The following is a 20927-nucleotide window of genomic DNA, read 5'->3' on the forward strand; positions in this document are numbered from 1 at the left end:
ATGATCTGATGGAATGGGGTCCAAGACTCACCCTCTCTTGCTGCCTCTAGCAACAGCACACCAGTCTAACAGCATGGGCTGCACAGTGCAGTGTCAGGATGCCAGTCTGGGCTGCAGGCATCCACCTTTGCACCACAGTGGGACTCTCAGGTCTCTCAAACAGGGAGTTCAAGTTCAGCTCTCAAATGACTTCTGATTCAATAAAACAGTTTCTAATTTCCTGTAGAGCTGTGTATCCACTTATATCCTATATCCTTATATCTTATATCCTTTTGCACCAGCAGGGCACACCAACTTAAAATTAACTGTGTTAATTATTTTGAAGATTCTGCTGCATTCCTTTAAGTTGCTTGCTAGGTCATTTGGTAAGATACACTGCACCTATTTAAATAACTGAACAAAACCCTCTTGCAGGTTTATCTTAAGCTATCAGTTTTACCTATAAATAAGTTACAGACACATTTACATTAGGTATGCTTTTACTGGTTGCAACATTCAAGTAATTTACTTGAATAACTTACATTCATCGGGATCATGAATGAATAAAAAATGGAAAGTAACAAAAATATGCAAATAAAAACATGGTGCATACAGCCAAGGGTAACAAGTTTGTATAGACACATAGACCAGGAAATCATTCTTCTTGATAGGTTTAATAAAGTACTCTCAGGTATAGTTTTAATTCCACATTTTTCTCTTTTTCTATGTTTCCACAATATTTATTTCACTCTGCTTCATTTTTTGCTCATTTATTTTAATTCAATGAGTGCTGATTCATTCTAGATGTTTGATTTAATCACTGCTGACTCTTCATTGCTACTTTCCTTCTGCTTTTGCATATTAAATTGGGTCCAGTATTTTATAAAAACATATTGCTGCAGAATCCCCAGATCCTAATCCAGAATTATTCCACTCTGGATGTCCCTCTATCCACAAAATGTTATGATTAATCCATCCAATATGTTAACATATTTTCAAAGTTATGGTAGCTTCCAGGTCTATTTTATTTATGTGCTATCGCTAGTTCTTAGTTCTAGACATCAATATCATAAGAATTAGTAACATCAAATGTGCATTCTTAATAAAATGTCCCTATCTTTAAATAACATAAAGAAACTGATCAACATCAACCTTTTCCTCATCCTTTTTAGAATTCTTTTCCCACTTCATCTTCTGGCATATCCCCATTATTGAGAATTTCAGAACAGCCTATTCCTTTGGACAGAGAGAAACAAGCAAGTTTCACCTAAAATGTACAAAACCTGCTAGTTAGGTGTATACTTTTTATCCAAATTCCACAAACCAGCAGAACAAATGTGCGCATATATGTGGATATCCTTTTGCATGGGTACTGTTGTTTGTAACCCTTGGGCCTGTGGTTGAATACGATGTATCCATGTACTTTGTTTCAGATTACTGATGTCCATCAAGAGAGATTTCAACAGCTTTGCTTTAGAGACACGTAGCAATCCATATGCAAGTGTTTATGTGGGAGACAAGCCTATAAATCTTTCTTCATAAATGACAAATTATGTCCCCTCCACATGTTCCACTCTCTGCCTCTCCTGCCACTCATACTCTGTTTCCCAAATCTAATACTTCAAATGTTGTCCTTTCATCTTCTTTTAAATGCAACTGATAAAGTGAAATGGCATTAAACCAGACCAAAAGGTCTTTTTTCCTGGTAAACATTCAATTGAACCCACTGCCTGCTTTGTCTTTAAGGTAAAATATTCACAGCCTAATAATGTTTCTTTAGCACAAAAGGAGTATCATGTGCTGGATGAATCAAAATGTACCCGAACTCATATTTTTAAAGCTTCCATTCAGCCAAAAATACATTTCTGCATGCATTATCTACATGCAGATATTTTATGCCATGGTGAGCCCTCTCTACAGAAGCATGAAGAACTGAGTAAGATCTCATATGTTTCTCTAGCGAAAAAAAGCAGCAAGGAGGAAGGATCCTATTCAATCAGCAAGAGTAGGACTGCAATTCAAATATTTTTATAGGTATTTTACAAAGTAATTAAAAAACTTATCCTGAGAAACAAGGTATTCCTCAGAAAAGCCTTTAAGATTTCTGATGTAAACCAGCATCCCCCTTGTGGCCATTTCAGTGTTATCTGAAGCTTCTTGTGATTCTATGCATCAGCAGCAAACCTTTCTACATCTAGACATCTGCAAGAAACGTTTTAGCACTTTATTTGTACAAAGATAAAAATAATCATATTTCAAAGATTTTCGATTTTGAGTTCAAAATGTACTCTGCAAATTAGGGTTTCTAGGTGAAGACCCTATTGAGTAAAAAATGACCAGGGTACTTGTGTCACCAATTGTGTCACCAATGAGCTATTTTAATAAAGGCTGATTGGTAAAAGTGGATGGAAAAATCTAAACAAATCTTCCATGTTTTCTCCAATTAATTGTTAGGAAGATCCCATTTCACCTCTAAAATTTTTTAAATTAACTTTGTTCCCTAAATAACACAACTCCTAAAAATCAATACTATAACTCTTCAAAACATAAAGGTAGCTCTTGGCAAACAAAAATTGCTACTAACATTTTTATTAAAATATGTGGAAAAGTATCTTAATGGAAAAAATGGGAAGCATCAAAAATTTTTTGCAAACGACCCTTCATGTTTTCAGTAATTTTAAGGAGTATTCAAAAATTGGGACAAGCTATAGATCTAACTAAACATATTGAAATTATATGTTAAAAATGCCTCTGAACTTGTAATACAAAAATTTACATATTTTATTTCCCTTCTCCCACATACATACTTGTGTTGCTCTTCAGTAATGTATGATATTTTAAGACAAACAAATGGGAGATTATATATAATCAATTCTAATATGTCAATGATGTGCATTACAGCATTTATAGATTTAAGGAATTTTTCTCTTCATAAGCAACTTTTTCCCTTTTCTAACAAATACCAGAGAAGACATTGCCACAGTGTGCCAATTGGAATGTAAGCCTATGAGGAACAATGAAAATAGAAGGAAAGATTTGATCAAAATTAGTTATTTTTCTTCTGCATGCTGTTACAGTGGCTCCTTAAACTGAGCTTTTCAACACTGATCTCAAATCCATTCACAGAGTAAGTGGGTCCTTTAATGTATATAGTAATGTCATTCCATTGCTCCAAGACCTTCAAAAGGATACTTCCTAATTTTCCTGGAAAACTATCTCCTAAAAGTATGTCCCAGAGACTGAGCTGGTTTGTGGAGAGCAGCTGAAGCTGGAGATACTTGTGGGTTATCTGTGATGGACCCAAGAGTCACACTGGGAATACACTGACAGCTTTACTAAAAAATGTATGGCACGTCATTCTTGAAATAGACTGCCGTGGATTTGGAAAAGAATGCATACAGTTATATTCATGGCAGGCATAAACACTCAGTGTCACTCTGTAGATACCAGGATGTGATCAGCTATACTTTTCAGTTCTGGAATTGATCTTAGGTTTTTATTGCAAAATGTTTTAATACTTATTAGCCTACTCTGTAATGTTTTCAATGTTTACTTAAAATTTCCAGTCATTCTTGAAAACTCCTTTTGGTAATATACACAAAGGGTAGATAATGACGGTTGTCAAAGTAATACATAATGATTACTCCAAGAGATATTTTCTAGCATACACCTACCTGCAGTCAAAATGAATACAAGCCAGATCCCAATATTTTGACCCAAAAGGTAAAAATGATTTATAAACAATTATATAGAAAAGCTGATTCTTATTCTCTGTTTACTATAAATTTATATCTAGTTTGGTGTTGGGATTTTTTTCAGATATATTTCTGTCCTGAGATCCAGCTAGCCCTGAAATGCATGAGTGCTCTTTCACTGACTTTAACTACAGCTAGATCATGCCAGTTTTAACAGACAAATCTTTTACATGGTTGTTTTATGAGATGACTTTTACAATGCTGACTTCTTGTATAGAGAAATCTTCCTTAACTGTAAATTTGAAGATGCAGTACACAAAATTTTCCATAACAGAAATTTTCCATTCTCTTTTATCTTCATTACTGTACTTCCCTATTAGAAGGGAGGAATGGTTTACAGCCCACTTGCAGTGTTTACTTTAGTTTAATCTAAATAGTTGACCCCATTAAATCAATTTCAACTCCTGCCCTTTGCTTTTACTTCAAATTCAAATGCTATGTTAGAAATGAGCAAAAACTTGAAAGAAATCTATTTAAAAACAGAAAATAAGTAAGTTAGACCAGAAATAACCTCTACCTCCAGCAGCACAGATTTACTTGTTTAGTAAGCTACGTAATACTGCAAATTGAAAAATAGAGCATGACAGCTTTTGTTAACTCATACTAATTATATGCTATCATACCTAACACCTTAGTCAGATCTTAGGCATCTGAAAGCTAGTGATTGACAGGTCTCATTTGAAACTCTAAAAGACTTTATTTTAAAATAAAGAATCACAGTTAGTAGGTTGCAGAATATGCTCTTAGTCACTATCAGTCATGCTCTCCAGTCCCAATGGGAGAATATAGTTCATTGTTAGTTATTTGAAGTGTAATGCTTTACAAAAGCCCTGAGATAAAGATTCCTATGCTAGATAATGTTTCAGCAAGAAACATTTAGGGTTTAGGCTCATAGGCTCTTACAGGGTCCCACATGGTAGTTAATGTTAATAGGCCCACATTACAGGTAAGGACAGGCTTTCAAGGAGAAATTCTCTTTCTAATTACATATGAGGTGGAGGAGAAAGTACTTGTGCATGGTCCTCAAGATTTCAATGATCAGCCACATCCCAGCTAGCATTTGTAATAATCTTTATCTACTCAGAGAGAGAGAGGTTAGGTGGTTATATTTATAGAGGCTCTTCTCCTTGTGATTTGTAACTTATAGGCTCAGTGCACAAAGCATTCAACAGCCACTCATAATTACATTTCACTTATAAAACACCTACATATAGGGGCCTTATCAAGGCTATAAGGTCTAGAGCAAAATACCTAGGCAATGCGCAAATGAAGGTTGCTTCTTCAACATTGTCTTCTTATACATATATATGGATTACAGTAGGACTTCTAATTGCATGATAACAGCAATTTTTTACCATCTTACCATTTGCTTCATCAGTGCATGGAGTGGGCAGTGCTCACTGGCAGAGCCAGTATTAAATATTTTGCTTTTTCCTCCTTGAATGCATGGCCCCAAGCCATTTAAATCCTGTTCAGAAGATACTCTCCTCATGGTTTTTCACTGGTGCTTCACTAAAATATATGAATACTTTACAATATTAATGGATTTATATGTTCACAAAATTAATACTGAATGAAAATTATGTTTCTCCCTGCTCCACAACTAAGAAATTAAGACATAATGTGATCAAGAGCAAAAAAAGTAGCTGTTAATTTTAAATGCTCAAGACAGGACAGCAAGAAACTGATTTTTGGAATAGTTCGCATCTTGTCAAGGATAATGTTCCAAGTACAGCTTCCAGTGACATCTGCAAATTAACCAACCACTTAAATATTTCCGCTACTCAGGTATCACAGCCTCAAAAAACAGTATTCAGGAAAAGAGAGACTGCAGCTATTGAGAAGCTGAGAAAATAATTGTTTTTGTGGCAAAACTAGAACTTAGAATAAGCAACCTGTGGCAGCAACAGAGCTGTAACCTGTGTCTTTGGGACACACAAGACAGCAATCTTTTCTTGGTATCATTCAGTCCAGCCATTAAATTCTGCAACATGTAGAATATAAGGCAAGGACCTTAAAGCAAACAGCCTGTTCTACTACCTACTATAGATCATCTCTTCTATTGAGTGATTTTCTTTCTCTTTTCTAGTCTTTTTTTTTCAATTATTGTTATTCTTTTTCTACCTCCTTCTCCCCCTTTCTATTTATCTGTTCTCCTCCTATTCTCATCCTCACTTATTTCTTCTTACCAGCTCGTCGGGCAACTCTTCTCACTGTGCCCACTCTGGTGACAGCAACTTCTGAGGACGACATAGACCGGAGACCCATCAGAAGACTCCGGTCTAAGAGTGACACCCCTTACTTGGAAGAGGCTCGGATCTGCTTCAACCTTGATAATGGTAAGACCAACACCTTCCCCAAACAGCATACGCTGTCAATTAAAAACTTCTTTTTGAGATGCAGATGGACCAGATGGTACCTCCTCATTCACAAGTGATGTGGTGGTTCACCAGACATCCAAAGATGCCAAGGCTGTCTAACTACAAACACCTGCATATGTATGAACAGGGATCATTTTCAAACTTCTCCTGCAAGTGCTAACTAAAACTTTTTTTCTGTTTTAGCCAGGGTGAGCTAGTGAGATCGCACCAAAACAGAATTGATTTGCAAATAAAATATATCTTATCCATTCCAGGCATCCAGAAACATGAAAAGTTCTTGAGAACATTTATGAAGGGATTACAGCTAACAGCAGACTTGAGTTAAACTCAAGTTACCACCACTGAAGAACATGCAGCACAACCCAAAACTGCAATAGGACTAATTGGCAAACACGTAACAGAAAACTCTTGACTCTGCAGGAATAAGTAAGAGAGCTGCCTTCAAAATGCAGACCAACTAGTGTTATTATCACTGCCTTCAGAGTTAGTGAGCCCCAACATTCCTTCCCTGGTCTTTTCTTCTCATTGAAGTTGACCATCACAAGAGAATTTGGAAGTACTGACAACTTAGTGACTTTTGATTTTTTTTTCTAAAAAGCCCTGAATTAAATGACATGAGCTAGTACACTCTTAGGCACGTATTTTAACTGTCTAACTCTTACTTTACAGAGTAATTTTGTGCTACCCACTTTTTTAAAATAGCATTTTTAATTATTTATATTACACTAACCAACACAAATTGGACCCCTAATGTGGCAGGCAGCCTATAAACCACAGGGTAAGAACGTCTACATAAAGAGCTGATTGCTAAACAGAGTTGCCACAAAACACCAAGTCCAGTTTGCAGCCAGAGAACCGAGTGAGCGTCCGGCTTTTGCAGGTGGTCACAGTTTTCTCAAAGACCTGCCGAAGCGACTTAAGAAGGCGAGCACGGGCTTTGAGCGATGGTCAGTTTCAAACGTTGAGTGCAGGCTCCTCACTCCCCTTGGCATTTTAAACTGTCAAGGTGTGGCACCATCCCGCTTTACGTAATGGGGCTGCCCAAGGAAAGAGGGCAAGGAGGTGAAGGGATGCACCGTTAGACATCCCACCGAGTCCCGATGCAGCTGTGCTGTGAGTTCCGAACGCGCTGGGCTAGAAGGGAGCAATTCGGGGCGCCGGGCTGGCTGCGGGGCGGCACCTCTGCGGCCAGGCCCATCGGCAGCGTTTGTCCCCGCAGCCGGGAGCTCCCTGCGGGCGGGAAAGGCGCTCGGGCGGACCGTGCCCGGGCGGGTCCGCGGCGCGGGGCCGGGGACACCGCTCGGTCCCCCGCAGCGGAGGCGGGCGGGACTCGGCAGGGGCAGCGGGCAGGGCCGCCGCGGCCGCTCCCGTCCGCAGATCCTTGACGGGTTTTCCCTGTCTCTCCCCCTCCCTCCCCGCGCTCCTTTCTCCCTTTCCCTCTCTCCTTCCCCGTCCTCCCCTCCCCCTCCCGCGCCTCTCTCCCTCCTCCCTTCCCCTCTCTCCCCCTCCGCCCCCTCCTCGCCCGGCCGCCCCGCGCCTCCGCTCGCCCTCGCCAGCTCGCCGGGCCACGCTGCTCACCGTGCCCACATTAATGGCGGCATCTTCCGAGGAGGACATCGACCGCAGACCCATCCGCCGCGTCCGCTCCAAGAGCGACACCCCCTACCTCGCCGAGGCCCGCATCTCCTTAAACCTCGACACAGGTGAGAGGCGGCCCGGCCCGGCGCGGCCGGCGGGGAAGGCAGGGAGGGAAGGGGCCGCCCCCGCCCTCCGCCCCTGCCAGCGGCCCCGGGCGCCGCCGCCCGGCCCTGCCCCGCTGCCCGCGCCTTCGCACCTCGCCGGCCGCCCCTGGCCCTGGCCCGCAGGCCGGCTCCCCCTCCCCGCGCCTCTCACCTGGGTGAGCCGCGATCGGCTGCCCTTCTCCGTTCAGCCCCTCGAGCTTCCCCTCGCCCAGAGCGCCGCCCTCTCGCCCTGCACAGCGGCGTGGCGCATCCCCTCAAGGCTTCTGCGCTGTCCCTCCTCGCCAGGTGCTGGCATCCCTCCCGGAGATGCTGCCCTTGGTGTTTTGCAAGTCTCTCCCTGGCTCGCTCTTTGCCTTCTTCTTTCATGGGTTTGTGCCTCAGAAGTGCAAGGAAACTTGCACCTGCGTTGTCCACTTAGTTTCATGATTGTCTCAGCGTTGCCTGTTGGGACTCTTGATGGGTTTACAGTCTGATGGTTTCTACCAACACAACTCCAGCTCCCCGCATTCACCTCCTCCTGCCTGTTGGGATGAACCTCCTGTTGTTCTCCACCTGACCTTCCTTCCCCTTTCTCCACTACTGTGCCTTCCTCTTTGCCACCTCTTCCTCACAACTCCCTTGAGAATTAAGCTGTCCCCTTCAGTTCATCCTGCACATGATGAAACTATCCTGTTTCTTTCCTACTAGGCCTGTGGTTTTCCCTCCTTTCTTGACCTTTCCTTATGAGCTCTTGTCAACAGCAAACTAACTACACCAGAGGTTACTTGCTCTCAGAAACAAAAGAAACAAAAGAAAAGAAAGTTCTTTCTGCTGGTTCTCTGCACCAAACCAGACTTCCTCTATTTGGGAAGGGGGACAGCATGAGGGAGGATCTGTAGCCAGCAGTACTGCAGCCTCCCTCATGTCCCAGCAGTAGCACACAAAATGACCCAACTGTGTAACATTCTTTGATGCTGAGCCTGTGAGCTCACTGCCAGCTGTAAAGGGAAAAGAGCTGCCTTGGAGTTGCTGCTTGCCCTGCTGCAGTCTCTCCCATCCCTCCTCCCCCTTTTCAGCTGGCAGAAAGTTGGAGATGGCAGAGATGCATTTTCTTTTCCATTTGGGGATGGAACAGATTTCCCTTCCCCCTCCTGTTATCCCTGCTGCATTTACACCCTTGGTAATGGCTGATCCACAGTTTGGTTTTACCACTGGCAGAACAGTTGGTTACATTGTAATGGCATGTCATTATTTCTCCCTGATCATGTCTTCTAAAAAATTACCAAACCATGGGTAAGTTGGGTAGCATTCCAGGGCACAGGGTGGAAGACCGTGCCAAGTTTCAGCTCTATAAAGAACTGGAAGTGAAAACAGAAAGAGCATCGCTGTGTGTGAGGTGTAAATAAAAAAAGGCTGTGTATGGTTATTTGACTGCTGAAATAACACTGTGCTGACTTGTGTTCTCTCAGGTAATGTTATGACATGTAGTTATAAATAGATAAACCAGCTAAGAGCAAGGCACCTTCCGGTCACCTAGTGCCTCACATTTCTATGCTGAGCTAGACATGCTGTCTTTGCTACAAGTCCCAGAGGATGTGCAAGTCTCAAGGTACCTCTTTCCTGCAATCCACCAAAGAATTTGGTAATTACACTTAGCTTCTTTCTGTTCCTCCCCTCCCCCTGGCTCTCTATAATTTGGGTCTTTACTTGCAAACCTGGGAATGGAATTCCTTAAAAAATAAATAATTAAAAGAAACAGTACTGGTGTATCAAGAAATATAAATGAAAAATGTTGTAAGTAGTGCAAGTGTGTGTTTTCATTAATCCATCTGGCAGTGAGTAGTAAAAAAAAATAAAATTGCTTAGCAACCAGTATGGAGTGAGTGAGCCAAAAAGCAAGTGAAACATGCCGCTGATACCCACTTCATTTCTGAGCTGTTGGGTTTACTCTTCTGTTTGCTCAGAAAGCACAAACCAAGCTGCCTGGGTATGAGAACCGTCTAGTCTGAGGAAAAAGCCACTAGAAAATGTGTTTGGCCACTTTTGCTCATGCTTGATAATGCCACGCAGTTCAGGCTTTCCTTTTGAAACTTATGTTTGTGAGGTGCGGTGCCTTTATATTTTTGGCTCTGTGTGTGGGGAGGGGGGGTGAAAACACCCTGTTTCTAAGCCGCCCAGGTTTCCATTTGCAGTCCCGTTGCTGGTGTCTCTGCTACTGTGGCACAGAGGGTACCAGGTCGCCCTTGGTGTCCCGGTGCCCTGCAGGTGGAGGGGCCCGACCTCCTGCCCAGGAGCCTGGGCGCTGTCCGCCGCCCCCGGTGCTGAAGCCGCTCCGCCGGGGCTGGAAGACGCGTGTCCTGCCTTGCCTCGTTCTGCTTGTCTGTCCGTGGGCTGGCAGCGCATGTGTGTGCACAGGGTTGTGTGTATCTATTTGCCTGTGCAAGGGGAGGGTGGTAGGAAGGAAGTAAAGCTGTTTCTTCAACCCACGGATGCAGTCAAAGCTAAAGTGATGCTCGGGGCACAGGAAAGAACCTCTTCCTTCTGTGCTTATTGTTTGCTTTCCATTTATTGCATTCCATATCTGCACTTGCTGCTCAACCACTGCTTACAGAGCTATTTTTCCTACAGCTGTTATGAGTCAAGCTGCATTCCCCAGTCATTGTCTTCTGTCAGGAGGTGGTCAAAGTTTGGCTGCAGCGTGCAGGATCTGCTTTGCAGTATTGGAACTTCAAATCCATTTTATTAAAGAACCACAAACAGATACAGTGAATACTGCTCTTCTCCACCCTTAATTGCAACCAGTAGTTAAGAACTATCAGGTTTTTAATCTACTTCAGCTGTGAGTTATAATTATACCATTACTGCTGTTATTTGTACTGTCGAACAACTGAGATTGCATATACAGAGTCAATTATACAGTTTGGTTGTAGCATGTATTTGGTTTGGGTCTTTAAAAAACACAATTTGAAAGTGATTAAAGTGCAGCTTCCATCTCCCCTTGTCTTTTGATTATATTAACAGCTCTGCTTTGCTTGATTTTCCAAAACATACTAGTTTATTATGTTTGTTTCTAAATATTGATCAATTAACTCAGAATTATTACCTAGCATGAGTTGACAAATGCTGTTCGATTAGTTGTGCCTGGTATGGTTTTTTTTTTTTGGTGTTCCCAAACTGATTAAAATACCGCATTGTTTTCCAAACCCAGGGTTATTCTTTCTATTATTATACATATGCAAATCCTATTAATCTGAGTTATGTGCTCATATCAAGAGGATAATATTTCCCAAAGGATTAAAATTACCTCTTCTGCCAAAATTAATGTAGCTACATAACATCATAAAGCTATAGGCAGCTATAAATTCTTTTTCCATATTTGATACTAAATCAGTTCCATACAGAAATTAATTTTTAATTTTCTCAACAACTTCCTCCAGTGCAATACTAGAGGAGTATGGAATGTGCTCTCACTTTTGGCTGGTGGTCTTTTGTTTTCTTTATTATGATTAGCAATCTGGCATTGCACCATCTCTTAACATTCATCTTTCTACACATCTCCTTAAAAGCAGTTTTCAAATTTCCTTTCTAACTTTCTTTCAGGCATCTAAAGGCTAATCCCAAATTACTTCTGAAAACTTGTTCAGCTGTGACAGTTGCCCAGTAGCATAATCACTTTCCTGGTCCTCTGCCAGCTGATAAGTTCAAGTGGTTTTTATCAGTTTTGACCTGTTACAGGTTTTGGCCGATTTCTATTCTTCCTGTTGCAAAATATTATACTTTTTAAATAGCAATGCATGGTAGGTAGTTTTCAAGCTTGATAAATTGGCACAGGTGACTACTGATAAAGAAATAGACTGCTTAAAAGTCACTAAAAGATCCAAGATGTATGAGCTTTTCTCCTCCTTCTCCCTTCATGCAACTGCTGGGGGAATCCCTGTCAGAATTTTATTGATGTTTCTTAGGGAAGGAGGGGACTACTGCACTGAGTTGATCTGGTCAGGTTCTCTTAGCCTTTCAAGTGTTAGTCATTATTGAAGCTATTTCTATATACAGACACATACTCTTACTCCTCTCTAGCCAAAAAAATAGTAAGCTTTGCACTGCAATCCTCTGCAAAGCTAATTCTAGCAGACTGACTTCTTGTTAAGTGGTGCAAGAAGTTGTCTTTGTCTCAGCTCCTCAATCATTCAGGGAAGTCACCAAATGTCAGCTTTTGTTTCAGCAAGGCTGATTGTCTACTTATTTAACCTGGGAATGGAGACTCAGGGAGAAAGCAAGCCAATGCCTTGGAGAAGGTGTAAGGCCAGAATGACTAGAGTAGCTGTACTAGGGGTCAGCAAAGAGGGGATGTTCCTTCTGAAAAAGTTAGCTTCCATGCTGTGAAATGGGAAGAGGGGGGATTTTGAATGTGAATATATTCCTCCCACACTGACTTCAAAGTGTGTACCAGTGGTGCAACCAAACAGAAGCCAGAGGAGCAGCAGGAGGAGTGCAGGAGCTGGCCTCTGAAGAAAGAGGAAGGAGGGGGGAAAGAGGTAGTGACAGAGCTCGATAGAGATGTTGCAGCCTGTGCAAGCTATGGACCCCAGCTGGCTCGCTCGGCCCTGGAGCGTAGCACAGATTTTTAGTGCACTGAAGTCACTCTCACTGAAGTAGCTGGATCCTCAAGTGATTTAAGTCATTTGTTGACTTCAGCCAGGGATCTGAGCCAGACTGTAGAAATATACATCTCTGCTCCCCTTCAATGATGAAAGATCTGTTTTATCTCTTTCTGGTGTGGAGCCACATGTTGTCTTGGAATGTGTTCTGGGAAAGCAAAGCTGAGAGGGAAAGGTCTTAGTGGTTGTGCATAATTTTGCCATGGGTACAGAAGAAGGGTCCTTGTATCTCGAAAGGCAAGTGAACTTAGTACCATATACTGTTCTTAAGCAGTGACAAATAAATCACACTGGGGAGAAGAAAAAATCTACAGCAGTCTGTGTTAGTGCTGCTGCAAGCAGAATTAATTCACAGGGTGTAAAGAGGGAGGAGGATCCTGGCAAAAACTGCTGAATGGCTGAGACAAATGTTCGCAAGCTGGGAAATGTTCATGGTCGGCTGTTTCTGTCATGCAGAGCTGGTGGGGGAAAGCCAGGACACAAAGGGTGACTGTTGGTTTTAAATGTGTGAGTTTTTTTGTTCTGGACCAGGCACAAAGTTGAAATCAAAAGTGTCTTACATTTTCAGTGTCCTGGCACCTTCCATACTCTGTTTGGGCCCTAGGGCCCTACAGCCTTCATGGTAGGCTGCCTCACTGTTACTGTTTGTACTGCTGTATTCACTGCATTTATATAGCTCTAGAGCTATGCAGAATACTTTTCAGGGATCAAAATGATGTATGATTTTGCTTTCTAATGGAAAGATAATGTTATTTGTGTATTAGCCTCATATATGTTGATTTGTCTGGAAGGCTATGATACATTTTGCTGCAGTGAATAAGGAGGAGCTTGTGAAATTAATTTTGTTACTTTGTAAAAGAAAGAATATTTATATAGCTCACTGAGGTGGGTAAATTGTAAATAGGTGAAAATAAAGTAAAATTACTTGACTGGATTTTCTGCAGGAAATCTCCATCCCATTAATTTTTAATTTTCTCTAAATCCCATAATTTTATTTTAAAATCTGTTTTGAAGTTTCTGAGTTTGCCCCTGGTCATCCTTACAAATGGTTTAACACAGTTAATCATCTCTGCAGTCATTTGAAGTGCTACCACATTTGAAGTTGTGTTATTTCTTCCCTGTTTATCCAGTGTATGTTTAAATATATTAATAAAAAAAGACTCTACAAGGTTTTACGATATATGAATAAATGCTTCCTAAAACTATATACAAATTTCAACAGCTTTGAATTTATGGACCTCACAGATTAGAAGTAATGTGGAAAGGTTAATCGGAAGGATATAATAGTGTCTTTAAAAATATTTTTAAATTATGGTGGCTTTAGGATTTCAGGTAGAAAAGACTGGTCTCAGCAGAACAGAGGAGAGAGAAATAGGCAGTAGTAGGCTTTCTTATATGTGTGGGAGGTTTTATTTCTTTTTGGAGAAAGATTAGTAAAAATGCATGCCTGGAAAATTTCCACTTTTTGCTCTGCTCTAATCACTCCCTCAGATTATTGTCATGGAGATCCTGTCATACTTAGGAAGCAAAATCACAAGTTTTGGCAAAGCATTTCTTAATACCTTTATAAAAGGGCCTGAAAAACTGACCTTCTTTGCCATCAGGTGTTACCTTACAAAACTTTGTGCCTGCATTTTAACTGACTGATGACTGATAGTCTTACTGCTGCTTTATTTGGAGTATAGCTGAATATCAGATAGTGTGCCTGTAATTAATTTCCTGGCCATTTTCCAGCCCTGGGAGCATGACTACACATACCAGGAAGAATGAACATCCAAGCTGAAAGCCGCTCTTCATATGGCAAGGATAGGCCATTTGAGATAGCCTGCCCTTCCCAGGGCTAAGTGCAGTGGCTGAAAGCACTTCTCTATCAACAGGCAGTTTAGAGGGGAAGAGATCTTATCAGTGACTGAGGTTTTAACTCTTGTGCTTGACTTTGGAGACTTAAGACTGTGACCTTCACTGTGTGCCAGATAGGAATAAGTTTACATGTTCTCAAAGTCCTGTTAAAGAGGAGAGATATCCCGGCTTCACCTGCTGTCATCTAACAGGAATTTTTGATGCAGACTTGAATGAACAAATATGACTGAGACAGTTTGAAGGGAAGGGCAAAGTCGGTCAAATTGATGAAACTGGCAAGAGTAAAATAATAGAAGTTCCATTTCTCTGAATTCTGGAGATGTTCTCATGTTATGATTTTCTTGTGGCACTGTACATATGCATCACCTTTCTGTGTCAGGGGGCAGCTGATACACATGCAGTCGATGGCATTGACATTGCTGTGAAACAGCTGTGACAGGAGATGGATGGAAGGAAGATATGTGCTTTGGAATCAGAATATGCAGAGCTGATGCCTTGTAAAACTTTGCAGTATGGGTGACTTTAGGGCTGCTGTAGTGATTTGTTATTAATCTGGTCCTTCAAGAAAATAGATGTTGCAGAATTTGCCTGGATAGGAAGTCATCTCTTTCTTTGTGTTTGGCTTGATGAGCTTTTTGGGTTAACACAACCAAGTATTTTCCTGCAAGCTGGGATGATGCAAAATCCTTATATTTTTGTGTTTCTTCAGGAGCCATAATTTTCTTCTTGGAACTAGGTCTTTAAGGAAACTGCATTTTTCCAAAACTTCAAAACTGACAGCCTGTTCAGAATTATTAGCTGTAAAATCTAGTAAAAAGAAAAGGCCTAATCCTCAATAACAGGTATAATTAATGCTTAATTACTCTGAGTCAACTAATTGGTTTCATTGGGACTACTCAGAGTAATTCTCAGAGCTAGGCATGTAAGTGTCTTCAGAATCAGTCTTAAAGTTGTTTGTAAGTTTTTGCAATTGACAAAAGTCATTAGTCGAGAAAGAATGTCTTGGGCTGTCTGTTTTCAAATATAAAATGTCAACGTTAATGAAATATTATGTTATTAGTAGTTATTTCTTGTGCTTCTGCTTTAGGCCATAGAGTCAGTGTGAAATGTTATATTTCCATAGTGAAATAAAATTTGGCTGCCTTCATGCTTTCTTGGTGATGAATATTCGTGACACTGTATCTCTTGTGGATAAGGTGCAAAAAATGTCACTTTTAACATTTTAATCATATTAATGTGATGTATTTTACATAGTAATACAACTTCTTGATATAGTCCACTAAAATGTTTTCTTTATTCAGAATACTATTAGGGTAAAATTATTTATAATCATGCAATAACCATTTTTAATCATGCAATGCTATTGCCTTCATTTATAATGCATTAGTGGTCTTATTTTATATTGATATGCTGAAACCATAGCTAGGCCCTCAGTATATGGTCACTGTCCCTAGGTTTCATTGTAGAGACAATGTTCCTTAATATTGAAAATAGGATCATTAGTGCCTTCACTGCAAACTTTGTAATAATTTTCTTATCTTGAAATTCCAGTTCAGTGTATAAGAATGTGAAGATGACATCCAAACAAGTATTTAATGAGTGGCAAATTCAGCAAGAAAACAGGGAGGCACGGTTGAAAAATTAAGTGCTCGTGTTTCTTCTGCATTCCAGATTCACTGTGGTTTCATTCTAGTTATGAAGTACATAAGACTAGGGAAGCATGTGACAAGAGTTTGCATATACTTGTGTTTTTATATACTGTATGAACACATGCCATTTTAACTGTGATTGATAAGATCTGCAGTGCATATTTTGGTTAATCAGAACATTCTTGCTATGCATAATTTATGCTGCAATATCATTTTTATGGTTAGTGGATACAGTACTTGGACAGACAGACATCTGGTTATAGTTTATAAGCAAATTAAATACTTGATGTATTATTAAAATGAAAGAGAAATTTCATCAGGGCTAAATCTAATTCTATGCTAGAATGTTGGAAAATTGTTTATAGCCTGACTCAAGCTTGATGCCCCAAATTTGGGAGGAGCTGTTTTGACTGTGGCACTTGTCTACCTATCAGTGTGTGCTTATTTCTTTTCTATGGGTAAAAGGACAAGGAGTCTACTGACAGATTTGAGAACTGACTAGAATGCATGTCTTTGGGAAGAATGTTCTAGTGAGTCAAGTGTTGCAATGGTGTTAAGCCATCAGAAACAGCATTAAAAGACTCCCTTAAAGCTAGTCCCATTTTCCTACACCTTTCCACTAAGCAATAGGAATCTCTCTCAGAACAGAAAATATCCCCAGTTAAGAAGAAATGGGAAATTATTAGTTATATTGCAATATTCCTTGAGAAAGAGATTACTCCCATCAGACATCTGTAATGGTCCTTTGTTTTTCTTGCTGAGATCACTGATAGTGCAGTTTTCATACATCATTTTTTATCCTGTTTTCTTTGTTTTCTTGCACTAGAGAAGTGCTAGGAACAAATATGGAGACCTTGACAAGGCTGTGCTTGATGCATGAGGCATCTGTAAGGTTTGGAGGAGAATGGCTCTTCCCCATGCCCAGCCTCAGTTGCAGGAGTACATGGGTGTAAAGGTCATGTTGTGCATTGTGCTGGTGAAGAGGTCTGTAGCTGACTCTCTCATGTGAACTCTCAGCTCCTGGCTTCTGTGGGGTTTTGTTGTTGTTGGCATCTCTCTTTTCCTGTTGCCTTTTCCATTCTCTGGGGTTTATCAGGGCTATGTATGTAGGTAGCAGCAATATGTTGGCCTGCAGCTTCTTGAAGGCTGTGCCTTCTGTCTTGGCAGAGATGCCATACCAGCATTTAAAACTGTAAGTTGGGAACTATGACTTTGAAAGGTCACCGTGCATCCTTAGGAGCTCTGATAAAGAGCTATTAATCCACATGGTGCTTCCACGAACCCAATTAAAGCAATCATGCCCCAGAGCAATGATCACCCCTGCTCTCTGCATAGAGACTGCTCTTCTGGTTTTGGGTAGAGGTGGAGAGCTAGGAATAAACTGCATGAAGCCGCTAATGAGTAGTCATTGTTTATATTTAAAACAGTTTAGCATGTTTATCCATTTATGAAAAATTTAATTTTGTCTTAATACTTTATTTGTTCATCATCCTTCATTGCTTACACTACTTTTTAGATGTGCTGAATGTTTTTTTCCAAAAATCATTAAAAGATTTTTTCAAAACTTACTTTTTTCAATATTATTTTTTTTCACAATGACTTACTAGGTTGAAATAGCAAAGAAATAAAAAGAAAAGTAAATTATTGTTTTAATTTTCTCTGTGTGGAAGAACAGCAAAATCTTTCAAAGCTAATATTAAAAAATTAGCTGGGGCTAACTAATTACATGTAAAATGATAGCCTATAATTATAAGGCAAGAAGAAATCAATAAAGCTCAGTTTGTAATTTAGTCTTATCTCAAGGCTCAGAAGAACAAACCATTCTGTAAGATAAATTTTATAAGATTGCTTCAAATAATATTTTTTGAGCTAATTAGTTGATAAATGTTATTTATTTTTTAAAGAAAACAAGATATGCATTACTGAATAACCTTGGGGTTTAACCTTGCAAGCTTTCCCCTCTGGAAGCAGTTGGTCTAACAGCTTTGTCAATATTAAAGGAGACCCAAGGGGAGAGCGGTGAAAATATTTGGTTGAGAAGTATCATTACACAGATGGAATACAGCTTTTTGTTAAAATGCTTCATGACATAATGGTAGGAAACCAGGGGAAAGAATCACCAGAATTAAGGCAACGCAGGACATGTGTTGTCAATAAAACATGTCAGGACTTGCTAAACTTAACTGCTTGTGGTTAGTGCTGCCCTAGGCAGCAGAAACATGATGTTAGCAGGTACCCACCAAAGTGGCTGTATATATACCTAGAGGTGTGTGTCAGCAGCCCAAGGAGCGTGCAGGGACCATCTGTTAACCAGCAGGAGTCTAAAAGGCTTAAAGTGGGCAGCAGAGGGATCGCTCTAGAATTTGTGAAACTTACTCTCTCAATTACCCAAGTCAGTGGCAAGTAGACAGGTCCCAAGCAGTGATAGGTGTTCATTTCTGCATTGTAGCTGTTTCAGGATATGTTTCTTCCGTGGCTTTTGGCAAGGCTTACTAACATTTGTAGACAATTGTGATTTAAAGAAGCACCTAGTGTTGAGAGGGAGGAAAATGCAGGGCCTGCTTCTTTATAATTTTGGAGATAGATTCTGCTTTTAAATCTCATTCTTTCCTCTGTGGCTAAAATAAAACATTGTATCAGCTATATATCCGTGTGTTTAATAAAGTCAGAATTTAGCTTTCATTACTGCTCCCAACAGAATGAAGAAGATTGTTATCAGCAAGAGGTAGAGGGATATACTGAGGAAGTGGATGTGGTGACAGTATTAGCCATACATAAAATCCAGAGCTGTTTTAGCAGAACATCATCCAAAACATCTGACTCCCATGCAACTTTCTGTTACTGTGTTAGAAAACATTTGGTCCTGTTGGTTCCCTTACACAGGACTATGTGTATGTGTGCAAGCGAGCTTTAGTGTATTGCAGTCACTCGTGTGTGGCCAATTTCCATTGTTAAATGGCACGTTGTGGGTGGTTTGCTTGTGGGAACTGGCTGTATTACCCCTTTTAGGATTTTACACTGAATTTAAGACAGAATTTGAAAGTAGATTAAGCAAGGAAATGTAGGTTGGATCTTAAAGAAGGTCTTCTCAGTAGTTTAGACCAACTTTCATGTTTTGGTTTAGTTGGTTTGCTATCTTAGAAGAAGATCCAGGACTATATATAAAGGTGGCCCTCATCTATTTGTTTTATTAGGTGGGAGGAATAATATTCCTGCTGCTTACAGCATGACCCCTTAGCATGAACCCATCATTCAGTGAATACAAGAATGTATCTGTTGTCTTTCCCCTTTCTTCAATTGTGCCTTGAAGACTCCAGGATAAGTCATTTCCAACCTCCATGTACATCCTTTCCATGGACGGGAAGCTGAGAAGACCTAGAAAGGATACAGAAGGAAAGTATTAGGATGGTGAAGATGACTTGAATTGTGTCTTTCTTCAGTCACAGGCACTTTGATAAGTAAGCTTAATAATTGTATTTGCTGATGATTTTTCCTTTCCAAATTTTTATTGAGACATTTTCTGGGAAGAACAGGTATTTGCCATGTAAGGGGGGAAATGGCCAAAGTGGTTTCAATCATTCAGATACACTTTTTTTTCCTGCAAAGGATTTTTGGACTGAAGAAAGATGTTCCTCTGTGCTAGAATCCACTGTGCTGTTTTTTGGTTTTTCTGCCTAGAGCACGGTATTTTTTAAATGTAATATCTCACATTGCTTCCCATAGGACATTATCAAGCCAGTTTCTATAAATCTCTGTGAACAGAGTGTTTTATGCGAGACAAAGATATTTTTTCTTGATATATTTTTTGCACCTTGCTATCTAGCTGCATGGGTATTTATATATATCCTTAGAAGTTTTTATTCTCATTTGTGAATGAAAACCTTGAGTGCTAATCTCTTTCTTCTTAAAAAATCCTCTGATGCTTTTCCCTTAGGAATCCCCTTCCTTAATTCTGTGCCATTCGGTGTGGTAAGAGGGATGCTCTCTCTGAAAGGCTTATCTTCCCTTCTGAAGTCTGTGTCACAGTCATCTTTCTTTAGAAATTGGAGAACTAACACATTTGTAACAGAGTTTCTCTGTATTGGTATTCATCCTGGATGGAGAAGTGACTACAAAATCCAGTAGAGGTTCTTTTTCAAGCCTTTGTGTACTGGCTCAATGGTACCTTGAAACTACATTGGCCTCAGAGCAAAGGATGGAGCATACATTTTGTGCACAGCAGTTTCTTATGTCATTGCCATATCTTGTTGCTGCGCTTAAATGATTTTTCATGTGAGGATTTGTGTTGTGTTTGCTATTACATGCACCGTGCCTTAGAAACCTTTTCTGGTATCTTCAAAATTAAGTAAAAACTATGTATTTGAAAGTTTTTTCAGGCTTCTTTCTTCACTCTCTTCCCTCAAAAAAGATTACAAAATATGAGCAGGTAAGTTTCCTTTTAAAGAAGTTTTCGAGTAGTTCACAGTGGCTTGAAAACAAATGAAAAATGTTCAGAAAAAATGTCTGACTGTTTTCCTATTCTTTTAAATAATGTGTCTATCCTATGGCCCTCTTATATAATAAGATTTTTAGTCCCAGATGGGTAGAGAGTAGTTATCTGCACCTCTACTTTCTTTTTACACTCTATAAGTCTCCCAAAACAACCCTTAAATGGTTGCAGGGTAATTAAGGTTCACTGATACAACAATAGCTAGATTCTATATTTAATTGGTCTACAACAATAGCTAGATTCTATGTTTAATTAGTCTCTCTGTAAAGTTGAGTTGCTGCATCATATTTGAAATACTCTTTGATGATATTAGTGAAATGTCTTACAGGAACTTTAGCTTGATGATCAGTGTATTTAGTATTTAAATTATCTGCAAATTGAGCTTCTATTGCACAGATAATATAGCTTCTGATAGGTCAACATTACAGCATCCTT

General features: G+C 40.0%; 1 protein-coding gene and 1 long non-coding RNA gene across 7 annotated transcripts in view; one reads left to right on the forward strand and one right to left on the reverse strand.

Moving 5' to 3' along the window:
• The window catches only part of PHACTR1 (phosphatase and actin regulator 1), a 299654-nt gene that overhangs the window by 8115 nt on the left and 270612 nt on the right, over nt 1–20927 (forward strand). For all 6 annotated transcript variants that reach the window (XM_021536496.4, XM_021536498.4, XM_021536503.4 and 3 more), the window contains exons 3-4: nt 5927–6073; nt 7672–7818. In XM_021536496.4, the coding sequence (XP_021392171.1) occupies nt 5927–6073; nt 7672–7818 (294 nt within the window). The remainder of the gene's footprint in view (nt 1–5926; nt 6074–7671; nt 7819–20927) is intronic.
• LOC116183229 (uncharacterized) lies at nt 462–10212 on the reverse strand. The gene is made up of 2 exons (XR_004147796.3): nt 8009–10212; nt 462–7152 (listed from the first exon to the last, which is right to left on the reverse strand). It is a non-coding gene; the product is annotated as an uncharacterized LOC116183229 (long non-coding RNA).

This window comes from Lonchura striata, chromosome 2, assembly GCF_050655825.1.
Source record: "Lonchura striata isolate lonStrDom1 chromosome 2, ASM5065582v1, whole genome shotgun sequence".
Classification (NCBI taxonomy): domain Eukaryota; kingdom Metazoa; phylum Chordata; class Aves; order Passeriformes; family Estrildidae; genus Lonchura; species Lonchura striata.